The sequence below is a fragment of the Aquila chrysaetos genome, chromosome 8, assembly GCF_900496995.4.
Source record: "Aquila chrysaetos chrysaetos chromosome 8, bAquChr1.4, whole genome shotgun sequence".
Lineage (NCBI taxonomy): Eukaryota > Metazoa > Chordata > Aves > Accipitriformes > Accipitridae > Aquila > Aquila chrysaetos.
This window is the reverse complement of record NC_044011.1, coordinates 45,542,359-45,557,540: the sequence shown is the minus strand read 5'-3', so window position 1 is coordinate 45,557,540 and position 15,182 is coordinate 45,542,359. Positions and strand designations below refer to the sequence as shown.

At 45.1% G+C, this 15,182-nt stretch overlaps 1 protein-coding gene across 1 annotated transcript in view; it reads right to left on the bottom strand.

Moving 5' to 3' along the window:
* The window catches only part of ARHGAP32 (Rho GTPase activating protein 32), a 188,203-nt gene that overhangs the window by 31,827 nt on the left and 141,194 nt on the right, over nucleotides 1-15,182 (bottom strand). Inside the window, 1 exon segment of the mRNA XM_030021349.2 lies at nucleotides 5,464-5,613. Within this exon segment, the coding sequence (XP_029877209.1) occupies nucleotides 5,464-5,613 (150 nt within the window).

Below are 15,182 nucleotides of genomic sequence, written 5' to 3'. Positions count from 1 at the left end.
TTTCATTTTATTTTTTCTTTAATCCTACCCAACTTGTCCAAAATAATTGCTAATAAATTTGAGGAACTGGGAAGAGCAGGAAGGACGGACAGCAAGAATCAGGTGTGTTAGTAAACTCTGTCTTTCATAGGCATTTACTTTCTCAGCAAGAAAAGCAACACCTCTTCCTGTCGATTACAGATCACTGGTGTTTTCTAATAATTCAAAAATGAGGTATAGATCTTCAACATAGGAAAATGGTCGATTGAAAACGAGTGCCATTTCTAAATCCATCTTTTCCAATCATGGAAGCTGATGATGTGTCAGTGCAATAAATGAATAAAGAGGTACCAAAAATACCATTTGCTTTTAGCCTACAAAATCCTCTGTTAATACAGCTGACTGTACTGTATGGGTTACCTCGTGAAACGAACACCTGATACCACCATTTTAGGGTACGCCAGGGTTAGCCTGTGCTCCGCTCTAACCGCCAAGAGAGAAATGATCACCTTTACCGAAGTGTCAGGCAACAGGAGGATTTTCAGCACGGAAAAAGAACTGCTAGTATTTTATACCCCATCCTCCGTAGCCCAAGTAATTCCAGCACATTATTCCCAGCAACATAAAGTACATCGCAAAGCAATCCCTCATCTGTTCCCAGAAGAGCGATGTGGCTTTTCTCTGGCTCTCTGACCACGCGAGAGACCCGGCTGAGTGGCGGCTAACCAACCCCGGGCTCCCGAAGCCGGAGAGAAACGGCATCACCGCAACCGCAACACCACATCCGCGACCGCGCAGCCTCCCCGTTCGCGTCGCGGCTCCGTCCAGCCCGCCTCAGTCCCTCGCGTAAAGGCGGAACCGCGGCCACGCGCTCTGCCGGTGCCGGTCAAGAACCCGCCCAGCTTTCCAATCCGCCGGCCTCTCCGTGCAGCCCAGCACAACGTTTCTGCTAGCCACGTTACTGCGGACCCCTACGCTTGTCGTAAATTCAGAAGTTGCCCAGAGCTCCGTTTCGAAATATTCTGAGGCACAAACGAGGAGACGGTACAGATGCTGCAACGCAGCATTTAACCAGCTCCCACGCTAGACAAACACATCCTCTGCAAGCGCAATTGGGGTCGAGCTAAATTTAAGATCTATCTGGTTTCCTTTGAGAGGAAAAAAACCATGGGGAAAAAAGTCTCTCTTCTTAGGAAGGGAACAAGGCCTCTTCACGAGTCGGGGGTTATGCTGAATTTGCTGCCATCTCGCAGCTCCATAAAACGAACTAGCATGGCGGGCGTCAACAGCACCAAACCAACTGGGAACATCTCTCAGGGTGATGAAGAAACAGCTACTCCCTACTAAGCTTGGTCTGCTTCCAAATGACGCTTCATTGGCAGGGCAAGTATTCAAAACCCAGAAGGGGCCAACAAATGAATAACGTGCTAAAATTAAATGGAGACGGGCCTCTTAAGGCAGGCTCCGTTGGGCGACTAGAGCCAACTGGAGAAAGATTGTGCAAACCAACATGCTTGAAGTGAGCATCGCCACAACCTTTGCTAGATTTAGACCCAACAGAGAAGTCAAAAATCCCTCACGTCAAAACTGGTTTTACTCCTTCAGGTACCAGCCCATAATTCAGTACTGACATGTGACAGAGAAGAGGAACCAAAAGGACAGACCGCCCTTTCTTTCCCTGGAAGAAACACACCTATGTACACCCCAGCCCAGCGACCAGGAGCCCCGTGGCTCCTCGTTCCCATCTTCCAAAGCAGCTTGGAACACAGACGATTTTGAAAAATAATCCCGTGATCTGCCCGTCACTCAGATCCTCATCTAAGAAACCGGATAATGATCCTTCCTTCCCCTCCCTGCTATCTTGTCTACAAAGGGCCTTTGGGAAAGGACGGTTTCACACCCTGTGGAGGTACAACTCCTACCACAGAAGGGCTCCATCATTGTTTGGAGAGCTCAAAGTGTCAGCGCACTACAAACTGGAATTAAAAAAAACCACAACCAAACCCAAACCCCAGGACACCGCCTATCTCCAGTTGCCGGCCCAACAATCACCGCAACCCCCAACATGAATCACGAGGCACACAGAAAGATTTTCAGGTACAGTACTCACCCTACCGCTGTTACTGTAAACACTTGTTAAAAACCTTACCTCCCTTCCTATCCCTGCTTAGAGTGTCACTTCTCGGATCCATACACATCAATTAAAAAAATGACAAACTGCATCCTCAGCAAAAATGAAAAGGCAGCAGCAACACCGGCCTGCTTCCTCCACTCATCCCATCTTAACCCAGACACCCTTCCCTAAGGAGAAACTCCAGTAAACAGACATATTATACCCTGAAGTTTAGCAGACGCAAGTTCTGTCACGCCAGCCTGAGAAGAACCTTTCAGAAGAGTGGGCACTCTGCCTCAGCACAAGACTAATCTCAAAACCTCAGGTAAACTAAGAGAAATGCTTTGCTAGTGCAGAACTCAGCACATGCTGAACGTAAAGCATGTGTACGGAGCGTTGCAGGATGGTATCGCCTGGGCTCTTGCTCCGTAACAGCAAGACAGGTCACGTTTCTGTATCGCTTTCCTCCTATGCATCTCATGCCAATTTATTCTCCTTTTGAAAGAGGCGCAACGGATGCAGAATGAGAGTGATTTATTGCTGAGCCCACAGAAAGACAACATACTGCAGTAGGTAAAACATTTCCTCTGTGTTTCTAAATTCCCTTCTGGGTATACAGACGCACGATAGCAAACACACTCTTCTCCTAGCTAAGCAATTGGAGCCAGCTGCCTCAACACAGTGTTTAGTAAAAAAAAGTCAGACCTATTTCAGTTTTTGTCCTTCCTTACCCCTTTTATTCTCTCGGTCTGCTCCTCTCTCCCCATTTCCTATCTAAAAGACAAGCAAAGTTTCAGATGTTCGTGACTGCCAAATTGGGACTGCTCGTGTTGCTTCACAGCGAATTCTTGAGAATGTAGGCTTTGTCAGCTTCCCAAAGCTGATAATTAATAAAATTCTTAACATAACTCCAGTTTGGTTCGATATTGCATTTGTGAGGAGTACAGGAATGCCTTGCAATTCATTTCAAGCACTGTGGACAGTGTCATTTTCTCCTTCAGTCCTGCTAAATCTTTCTGGTATTGGACAGCAACCCATTAAAACTAGCATTAACCCAAACCAATCTGTGAAGGTATTGGGTTCTTTTCTGTTTTTTTCTGAAGTGAGATGTTTTATGGTTGTAATCCCAAAGCATTACGAGTCAGCACCGTGCACAGACTTCAGCTACAGTGCTCCGTGCTCCTATAAAAACACTTGTTTATGTTCTGGTTACGAGGCGAAGGAGCAGGACTGCATCTTTGCTCTATCGAATTCAACTTCGGGTCTCCTGTGATACCTCAGTCCCCTTTCAGCAGATCAGCGCTACATTTGGCTCCAAGACCGAGCAACACTAATGCTGCAGAATGAGGGGATCTTAAAATGCTGTGCCTGCATGGAGCTTGATTCACAGGAACCCAGAAATGTCTCCACAAAACCAATCCTGGGGATTACGTCACTTGGAATACAGGTCAGAGAGCTGAATCACACAGAAAAAAACAATCCCGCTGTGTGAAATGGAGACATTCCCCTGTTAGCAACATTCAAATTGGATCTGCTTCACTCCAGGGAGTTAGGAAAGGAGTTATTAAATCAAGGGTGAAAGCAACTGGTAACTTCTCAGATGAAGAGACCTCATTAGCACAGCTCAGTCACAGTCACTCAGTCGCACGTGACGCGAGGGGAGTGACCAGCACAAGAAGTGAGCTCCTACAGACTGTCAAACAGGAGCCTCCAGTGGAGTTAGAGCGGTTTAGTGCAGCTCGGGATGTGTCTTTTAATGCTAAATAAAATGCGCACCCCTTAAAGCCAGGGGAAGAAGTCAGCGCAGAGGGCAGGGAAAAGCTTCAATTATTGCTGACTTGTGCCTAACTAAAATGGACAGGAGGAGGGCTGGGGATGAGAGAATTCTCTCTTTCCCATTAATGAGCTCACCCTGCTGGCATGTCTCCTGCCCTCCAAGATTGCTCCCACAGCACGACTATAAAACCAGCTCTGTAGCTACCCGGCGGTGTAAATTACCTACTCCTGATGTAGTTCTTACATGGGTTACTGTCTGTTTCTGTCTCCAAACCATCCAGTTTCTGGCGCTCTGATGCTTTTCAAGCCCCAGCAATAAAGATCTCTACTGGTTCCAATTAACGAGCCAATGAGCCTTGCCACAGTCCTGATTCCACAAGAACAAGCTCATATTATTCACCAAGTGGTAGTAAAACACTTCGTGTCAGGCAAGGGAGTGCACAGTGCTGTTACCAACTGAATCAGCTGGAAAAAGTGCACAAACCAGCTCCCCACCCTTTACCATCCCTTTTCCAAAAGGCACTCATATGAACCAGGAGTCTGAAGTACCACTGAAAATAAATTTAACAGAGAAACTCCTTTCCTACCCCACACGTCATTTCTCCTTCAGCCTGCACACAAAAGCTGGGAGACATCACATTAACAACTTTGGCATAAGAGGTCTACTGCAAAATCTACTGCATTAGGCAAGGAGCAAAAATACGAAACAGATCAACAAGCTGACATAGCCAGACAGTGATGCTACACCCATCACTAATTTCCTGATGGCTTTAACTCCTGGGCAAACTGGCTCCAGCCCATGGCTGCTCCATGTTGCTTTTCTAAATAATCCTCAGCAGGGGCCATTTATGGGAACAACCCTGGCTAGCGAACTGTGAAAGAATTCGAGTCCTCTGTTTGCTACTCGGCAATGCAGGTACCTCCCCGACTTCACAGCCTAGCTTGGGTAAGTCACAGGGAGAGGGGAGGAAAGAGCACGTGAAACAAAAGTTCATCCGAGGAAGAGTAAGAGCAATTGTGTGGGGTTTTTTTTTTTCTTGGAGTGCACAGCTCTTCTCTGCTACCTCCCTAAACTGCTGGTGGGAAGGTGAAGGGGACTGAGAAGAGCTACAGAAAACTCACCGTAACAAACTGAGAGAAAAGGAAGCTGTGACAAAACATAACATCCAGTCAATTCCCGTAAATTTTGTGAAATCAAGGGTAAAGGCGGATGAAGGATTTACATTGCAAATTGTGCTAGAATCATACAAAGGTACCGAGTTAGAGAAACGTATGGATTTAACATACGTTAAATATTAACATACCAGTTAATTATTCATTGACACTGACACATTAATAAAGTTTATTTCCCTGCAAAAAAATATTTAATATTTATTTGAAGACTTCAAGAGGTTGAGAACTCATATTCAGTAGTTCCATCCATCTTCAGTGCTCCCACGGCGAACCACGATGCTTCTCATTAGCATTAGCCTCAATTTATCTTTCAGCCGTTGATTTTTGTTACACATTTCTCTGCTAGTACCCTTTCCTAGCTGTGATCACCCTGAAGTAAGATTCCCAACAGAGGAAGAACTCAAGAACGGATTGTTTCTTACCGTCATGGCCAGAGTTGAGAAGATGCTCTCCCAGGTCACAGCCAAACACCCTTTCCTTCAGGATCCCCCGCTGTTTCAGTTTCTGTTTTGTTGGGCGCGACTTCATGAATGTACGAAGGAAGGTGATGAGCTTGCCGTGTTTTTTCGACACTGCACAACAAAATAAAAAAAACACTTCCTTTTAGATTTGGCTCAGTTGGGCAAGGCCAAGCATAACACGTTCCACAGAGCACGTAAGAACCGTAGTAATATTAATATCAATTATTTACAGAAACAGATTTTCCAAGGTCCGATACTAACAGAGATTTGGCTTTTGTTCTAATTCTTGGCTAGCGCAGAAATAACAGGAGACAGCTGTAATGGAAGAATTTAACACGAAGACGCATTTATCTGCAAAGCAGCTTCAGGTGGGAGTGTACTAAAGGACAGTCACAGCGTGCTGGCTAATAGGCAGCACCTGAGAGCTACAATTTTCATCTCTGGCAAAAGGAACGAGGCTAAACTAACAAAACGAGGAATCTCACGTACATTGACAAACTCAGCATAAAAATCTACCAGCAGAAATAAACGCTTTGTTACTGGCTCTCATTCTAGTAGTCTTAGGCGCCTCCAGAACAAACGAATGACTAATAATATCTGAACTTAGAGGACGTTTAGCTCTAAGGGCTACAGACCGCCCTGCCAGCACACCTGCAATTCTAGTGAACCTCGCTGCAGCTGTGGAAGTACAGCCCATTCCAGGGCATTATTGGCTCCCTGGGTCTTCTCAAGCCATTGCGAGATAAAAACATCACTGTCTGTTTTATTTAATAGAAAACTAAGGCAGCTGATTTAAAGAGACACAGTTTATCCCCTCCAGAATAAATACAAGAAGCCTACAAAGAGACGAGAACATAGCTCGGGAGCCATCCCTCCAAGCCTCCTGCTCCCTTTCTCTGCGCAATGCCGCACGGGCTCTGCGCTATGCCGGTGAAATCGGTCACCCTGTTAAAACCATCCAGTCCCGCTAAGGAGCATAATCCACAGTTGAACGAAAGGGAGAGTCACAACAGGGCAGAAGTGGGTGACACAAATAAGCTCATGCAAATCAGGAGGAGAGGCTGAGCCAGGTTTGAATGGGAAGCAGAACAATGCCCTTGAAGGTCAACTTTTCTTCCTGAGGCCCTCTGAAAGCCAGAGAGCTCCTGCCTCCCCAACAAAAGTGCCATTGTGTACATGATTTAAAAGCAGTTTAACTTCAACAGAAGAGTTCTATTGAAAAGAACAAATCACTAGGTATAAAAGGCTGTGCTTTGTGAGGAAGCCTTTACAGCTCCAGGAAGTTGTAAAGGCTCCTGCAGCACCGCAAGGCAAGACCAGCCATCACTCCCCCGCTCCTGCCTCAGATCCCGGAGAGGAAAGACATCCGTGTATTTCACCTGCATTAAAACCCTGAAGCACTGTAATCAAATTTCAGCAGAGTAACGCCATTTCAAACCAACCCCCAAAGCAATGAAGACCCCTGGTGACAAAGGCGCATCTCTCCAGCGTCACTCCTGCTCGCTAATACGCACAAAATTGAAATTCAGTGAGCAGCTTCGGAAGCTGGGACTCGGCAAAATAAGAGATTTACGCAGCAATGCTTCATACGGGCAGACAGGGTATTCTTCAACCAGTCAACATGAAAAACCTCTTCCCAAGAACAAGGTTATACCATGCTATGCTTCGTGATGTTTTAATCCTTTTAAACAGCAGAATACATCTGAATACCTGAAAACCTAAAATCACCAACAAACCCCACATCTGCGTTCTCGGCAGTCGAACCCGAACCATTTCACAAAATGCAGAAGCACTGAGCGTGACAAACTGTGGCTATGGGGGCTTTAATTAAAGGAACGTTTTCAGTTTGAGGGGGTTTTTTAATTACACACAATAAATGAACAGATTGTGTTGACGTGCCAAACAAAGTTAGGATAGAGTTTGGTGGTATCCACCATCACAGTAAAGTAGCGGCTCATTTATCATCTCCTATCAGCCCCACTCAAGAATAAAAGGAGACAGAGTCTCCTCCTGGCTTGTTTGGAATTTCAAAGGGTTAGCACCCTCGGGCTCCTGAGATAATGCTATTGGAGGTGATAGACCTGAGACAGATGCTTTTACAACAGCCAAACAAACAGACAAATAAAGCAATTACTAATATGTACGTATTCATTTGAATCATTTCACAGACGCCGTATACAGTTCTTCATAAAGTACCTTGCTTGACTTAATGAAAAAGGAATCCATCAGATAATGGGTTGAAAATGGAGAAAAATGCATCCAATTCCAGTACTGCAGAAACTCTTACTAATGCTGGTGACCAGGTCAGCAAGTGACTTTTGGGTGTCACCTCAGGCCTTAAAAAGAGAAAAAGGTGCAACCGATACACTTCTACGATCCAAGGATGTACTTCGCTCGGTACTGATACTTGTTTACACAACTAACCAGAAAGGAGACCTGAGTATTTAAAACACAATAAATCTGCTCTGCCTTTAAGCCACTCAGTACAGGTTAAAATAATTGTCTTGTTTTCTGCATCGTTAAGTAGACTCCTACAAACACACTCCCATAGTGTACCAGTGCAACAGTCCGAGGCACTGTCAGGGCAATGCCTGAGCAGGTTCAGTAACCAGAAATTCACTTATCAACGGCCTGTTGAAACATTTGCATGGTTCCTTGGTTAAACACAGCTTTTCCCGCACCGTTCTTCTCCGAATCACTGCCTACTCTGTATGAGAGTTTCTCAGGCTAAACCAGCTTCAGAGTTTTATACCTACGCACGAATGATTCACAGATAGGAGCTAGGCTTCTCCTGGGTTGGGAAGAAAAGAGAACAGCGAGAACATCCAAGCAGTCATCTCTTTGCTGACAGGTTAGAAAAAAGAACAAAAAAGCAAGTAGGTGTCTGATAAGAATAAGCTATCCTTATAAGCTCTAAGAGCTCAGGAGGCTGTCAGGTATGCTGTCTTTCTGCCAATAACAATAAAAGGTGAAATGCTTTCTACTCTGCTTCCAAGTCCTCTGGCATCATTTGACCCGCAAACCAGCAATGCATCCTAAGAGAGATTTAATTTCTGATGCATTGTGGTTTAGATGAGGCTAGCACAGCAGTCCTAGTTTCTGGATAAGCACCTACGCCAAGGTTGCTACCAAGGATCCTGCAGAATAAATGTTTTCTGCTCCAAAACACTGGTCCCAAACCTTTGCTGTCCCACTGGTGACAGTACCAGCAATAGCGAGTGGTGTTCTCCTGCTGCAGCGCAAGTAGTTGTCCTACACTCCCGCACCCATTTGCCAATCTCGAAAAACCCAGAATTAACGCACACAAGGAAGTTAAGGAATCAAGGCGCAGGGTTTAGACCAGAAAAAAGTCTACAAGTTACAAACAAAGGAGATGTGGATAAAATAATTAGCCCTTTTCTACCTTTATTGTCTCGGCAATAAAGCGGGGATATGATAAATCTGAACCATTCACAGTCTGTGTCTCCATGTGAGGTGTTCAGGTCAACAAGTGTCATAGAAGTAAGTTCAGACCATAAAGCAGCATTACTACCAGACCATTCTAAGTGGTTGCTATAGTCAGAGATGCTGCTGCGTTACCAACTGAAAGGCAAACAAAATTCCTAACATTTATCCATATTACTTTCCACCTCAGATTTAACCGCTATAAAACAAATCGTTCACCAAGAAACGGAGACTTTCCTAGAAGGAGCAGGGACTAATTTTCCTCAGAAAGGCAGGTCTGGCTAAGTATCCTGGCCTGAACAAGCAAAGACAAATTCTCCATCTAGCATAGTGAGACTGACTAAAAAAAAAAAACTCCAATCAAAACCCAAACAAAAATACCGGACCTGAGGTTGGACTACTTTTGAAGCTTTGCTGGCACAAACGTGTCAATTAGGAGTGAGAAAACATATCACACCCTCAGCTGACATAACTATGCTGGCCAAAGCCTTCATATGGTGGGAAGGGAGGGAAGAAAAAGGAATACTCGTGCCAGGTAGTTTATTGTGGTTTTGGGCAACTGCCATAGTCTGTACCTCCCCAAGGAACATTTATCAATCAAGCCGTGCTGTTGTTGCTATACCACCAAGCTTTTGTAGCGTAAGCGAGGCCCGAAATTCCCCCGACATTGATAAAAACTATTAAATAACAATTACTTCACTAAAAGCAGGGCTCGTTCACCCTAATGCCGCAGACTGAAAAGGCACTTTGGCATATACTTCACGCAGCTTGTTTACTGGAGAAATGTTTCAGCCATCAGCTGATTCAAAGTAGTTTCACGGCTGTTGTTCAGCACAATATGCTTTTCCTGGGTTACTTTGGGAACCCACTGGAAAGCTCACGGGGATCTCTTGGGATATGCTGGGGTCTCCCGCATCTTCCTCCGACCCGCTGCCCTCCCCGGCCATCGCGGCACTCCCGTTGTGTTCCTGCACCTTTCTGCGAGGTCGCGCTGCCAGCTAAGTCACCGCAGCGACCCAGATTAAAAATAATCTGCTGCACTTGATGCTCTTACAGCAGAAGAGCATGAGCAGTTGTGGCAGCCCAAGGGAGGGGGCGGCCGAGCAAACCGCAGAAAACTGGACCTTCTTAAGCTGAGCTCCCTGCCACAGCCAACGCGCTGCAGAACTACACCCTCAGCCTGCTGGCAAACGAGCTGAAGTCGCTGAGGCACAAACCAAGCCACGGAGTGCCAACTTCTGACCCCTCCTGTGCCCGTAGAGATTTGACAGGGATGCGGTTACCCTGGATTTAGACCCGTAAGATTAGAACGCAGTCCAACGATACCATGTGTCTCAGCCCAAACTGCAGAAGCATCGTGTCTGGGCCATAAAACTCCTCCTGAGACCACGTCTAAAGTGTAATATTTAATTACAATTGCCCAAACTGTTGGCAAAAAAAGGAAAGGTAGGATGGAAAAGAGCTCCTGGCTCCTTGGCTTTGAATCATGGTGACCAAACAGGAGAGTCTTTTAATAAATGCAGCCTTTCTGTGTCCCCGGTATTATTTTGCGCATGCGTTTTTCCTTCCCTTTTCAGTATGAAAAACGCCACGATGCAAAGGCTCCGAGAACAAAATACAATACAGCCAACCTTGCAGCCCTGGACAGCATCTCCCATCTCACACACCCTGCCTCTTTTCAAAGACCGGGGGAAACAAACAACAGAAAAAAGCAAACAGCAGATTTCAAGCCTTGCACATTTATGTGCACAAAAAAGGTAAGCGCTCACTCGGCAGACGTCCAGGCATACGGTGACCCTGCAACATATTCTGAACGGGATAATGGCAGCTTCCCATAGGACACCCTCACAAACCCACTGCCTGTCCCCCTGCAACCTTATTACACTTTGGCCTAAGGGAAAACAAACCCGTGCTAAACAAATAAAGAACACCTGCTTTATCTCCTGTTGCTATCGACGATTTTTTGGTTTTGAACTCAGGCCTAGACAAAATCCTCTTCACAGGATTGCTGTCAGCAGCATGTTTTCTAATACGGGGTTCGCAAACTTTGGCTCTAAGAGAAAATCTTGGAGGGTGTACGCTGACCCACATTCCCAGCACATGGCCAGCGTGTTTGTTTCTCTTATTATTAACAATGATTTTACACGCTACAGAACCCAGCTGTCCCCTGCTGCGAGGAGAGCACGGTGCTAAGGTCAAAAGCAAGAACACGTGTGGCTGCATAGTTTAAAATATATAAACAAACTGCTATATCCAGTCACAAAGTCAAAGATGGAAAAAGGTGCGGGAATGCTGTAAAAAAAAAGCACAGCTAGGTATTACAAAACAAAAGCGAAATCCATCCTCTCTGAAGAGAGATTTACAGCAAGTCAAGCTAAAATTTTTCCAGGCTATTAGCCCCTCAAGACCCACTCTCCCGTAAAATTAAACTCTACTGCGCGGAGAGAAAAAGCAGCAACAGACTCTTTTGAAGAAAGAGCAGTGCCCGGAATCAGGAGATGAGAAGCCAGGTGTGGTTTTGCCACCTATTTCCTACGCTCCGGATTCTGCAAACCCTCAGGAATACATTTAACTATGTGAGTGGACTGAATTCGGCCGGTTCCCCACACGGCATCAGTTATCTCGGCCCCTCCTTAAAACCTCAGTAAATATTTTTAATATCCATCCCTTCACACTTAGAAAGACATGCTCTGTGGACCCACATCTTACTGAAGAGAAATTATACAAAGCCAAGAACTGAGTCACATCTCCCAGTTCTCTGTCATGTTCCTTAGCAACAAGACATTTTACTCCTTTCCTCCTGCCACAGCAGATTCTATTTTGGAAGCTAATTTATACAGCCCGAAAAACTCAACCAGAATCTGGAACCATGCACCACCAAGCACCGTCCTTTAGTCCTTGAATAGGATGCCGGTTTTGAAGAAGGACCAACTAACACCACATCAATAATTGCACTAATCGCTACACTGGGCTCCCTCGCCGGTCATAAAGATCTTCAGAAAGAGATTTTAAAATTCCATAGATGTGAGAGTTTAAAAATATCCTTCTATTTCCAATAACCTTCACAAATGTGTACTTGCTGATTTGCTCTATAAAGAAAAGCAAAATAAAATAAAAATGCTGTGTGCTTTTTGATGCTGCAGCACTTATCTTGTGCCAGGCTGTCAACAGTTAAGGCTGACCTCTGCGTTATAAGAAGTCACAAAATACGTTAAAGGTGATTGATTTCAGTGTCATTAGATAAAAAACATTAAAATTAACTATGATGACAAGAATCAGCCAAGAATAAGCACATATTTCCAGCTATCACAAGAGCACCACAGACACGGGGAGTAAAGTAGGTCATTAAAACCGATAAGTGATGTTGCTGTCCTTATTTACAAAGTCTAGTAATAAGGAAGCCGCACGTATTCTTGCATCTGCCCAGGTTTCTGGAGCCGTCCCTTGGGCAGTGTCTGTAAGCAATCATCTCAGCAAAACTGCAACTCTTCCTTGTCCTTGCCACCCTCAGCCTTTGGCTCAAGCTGGAGTACCGGCTTATTTTGGTTAGCATAGGAACATCTGGCATCAGAGATGGACCAGCTTGGCAACTCACTTGGTGCTTTTTCATGCCCAGAGTATACAATAACTTCTGTCACCTTCCACTGCATTTGAGTCCCATCAGTCCTCTTCCAGAGACAGAAGACTGCAAATTCAAAAGCTAACAGCGTATCTGACCAGCAGCATTGACCGCTTTCAACATTATTTATTTAACTAAAATCACACATCTGTAATGATATGCACAAGGATTATCTACAGTCTGAACTGTCTGGAGAAGGTTTCTTTATTTATGTCAATGAGAAAATGCGTACAAGAACCAGGAACTATTTACAATGGCAAAAACTCTTTCCGTGCTCTTCATCGCCAAATTCTGCTAAATTTGTGGAGTATTTATAATGGGATAAGAAAGGCAGCCGCAAGGTTAGCTAGATGCATATGTATGTCACTGACGTACAGATAGGAAAGTTTGATACCAAGTAATCCGCAATACTTTCCAGGTTAAAGATACATCTCATCTTTTCATAGACTCTAAGGCCATAAGGGAGCACTAAGATAATATGACCTGACCTCCTGAGCAAACAGACCACAGGACATGTCTGAATTAATTCCCTGAAGTACAGCACACCTACCCTGAGGGAAGCAGTATAGGGTTAGGAGATACAAATCAGTTAGCTGAAGGCTGAGAAAGGAGAGAGGTTTCAAAGGTACAAGGGCTGACAAGGTCAATCTATTAATTCCATTAACATGTTTGAATTGTATTTGGGAAAAAAAAGCAGCACTGGTTAATACGGTCTTGGTGACAACGCAGCAGGGATGGACTTCGGTTAGGTAACACGAGGGCCTCAAGGGCTTGCAATTGGAGGTGAGGAAATAAGAGATGAGGCTGTAGCTCAAAGGAAACGAGTTATCAGAGGCCAAAACTCGAATACAAGTGGGAGTTGAAAACAAAACGATAGAGATAAGGGCATTTAGCACACAAAGCAGTAGCCGCAGCAGCTCAGGTGGCACAAAGAGGTCACAAGGCCAGCAGCAGGACTGGGAGACAAGGGGAGCAAACTGGAAAGCGTAGAGCTAGGAGAAAACCAGCAAAAGAGGCACTTGAAATATCTATTTTCTCTTTCATTCGTACTATGTTTTGCTAAACGTTTATGTGTTCCAGCGGAGTTTAATGCAGTCCTTTCGCTTATCTCGCTTACCTCGGAGATTAATGATCCTCTTGAAAAATAATGTTCTGACTCGGGTAACTATCTCGACCAGAACTAAACATCAGATCTGCCCGTCAGGGAGACAGTGTTAGTCTTTCACCCACGTTCGCTTGGGGATATCGTGATCATTTGACCTCGCACACCCAAGCACGCACTACTCCCGTACGTATGTGAGATCCTAACATGAGAACGTACTGAAGCCTTTGTGCGACACTAAATTCGCACTAAAGAGAACGTGATACTGTAACTTGAATGCGTCTCTAATACTTACACAATTTGCATAGCTTTTAGAAGAAACCCTATTTTAGAACACCACCAAAGGTGATGGACTGTGCCCCACGAAAGGCGTTACTGGTTAGCAGATTTCTTATCTTGAACCTCAAGTGACGCAGTAGCGTTAAGGACAACCAGGTAAGCATCAACATCCAAGTAAGCAGCAACATCAACCAGGTAACTGTGTGTTAGATACTCTCCAGATACTTGTAAATAAGGAAGAGAGGGGAGAACAATCAAGAGCCAAGATGCCACCTAACCCATTAGGTGACACCAGCACAGGTTCAACTGTACCTCAGGCTTCTCTGCCAGACCTTTCTCCAACTCAACAGTCTCCAGTGATGAAAATGCCACACATTCTCTGTTGGTAATTACTTGAGCTGCTCGCTATCCTTACAGACGAAGTTTCTTAATGGCTGACCTCAACCTCCCTTTAATACAACCTAAACCAAATGTTTATTGTCCTGTCAACAGCATCCACGGCTTCAGAGAAGTCAAGAATCGACTGTTCTCAAACTCATGCTTATTTGAAGGCAAACTGCCTTTGCCCTCCCTTGTTCAAACACCAGCTGTACGCCGCGTGCAGTATCTTTCCTTGATCGAAAGGCTTCAAAACTGCCTAAATGAAGCTGCAGCATGGCTGCTTGAGCCTCACCCACACTATTTCTGCTTCTGCTACAAACGGCAGCAGTGCTGCAGGAGATTTTCCAAAAACTTGACAGTAACCCAAGACAACCCTGAATAACGTCAAGTACTTTGGACACATGCACGCAGCCCAGAGCCTTCACTAGTCATTCAAACACAAATAATGCTTCAGCCCAATCCTGACATCAGCTAAACCGGGATAACCAGAGTGACTGCGGCAGTCAAGTCACTCCAGTTTTGCATGGCAGCACGCTCCAGCTTGGGTGGTGGGAGGAGGCAAGCAATGAAAAAAGATCTGACATGAATCAACAAACAACGAAAGTTGAATAATTGGAAGCTCGGCAGATGGAGCCCAATCCTGGAGCGAGAGGGTGTTTGCTCTTACGCAAGGCCTTGGGAAGACACTGGGAAGGAACCTTTTTATTCCATCAGGATGGGACACGAGCAATCCACCTGGAATAAGGAGGAGACTCGGGTCAAAGCACACTACCTCCCTTTTCTTAAACCACACGGCACAGCCGTTACTTCAATCCTCAGCATACAGACTTTTCTGAAGAATGCGGTACTCCCAGT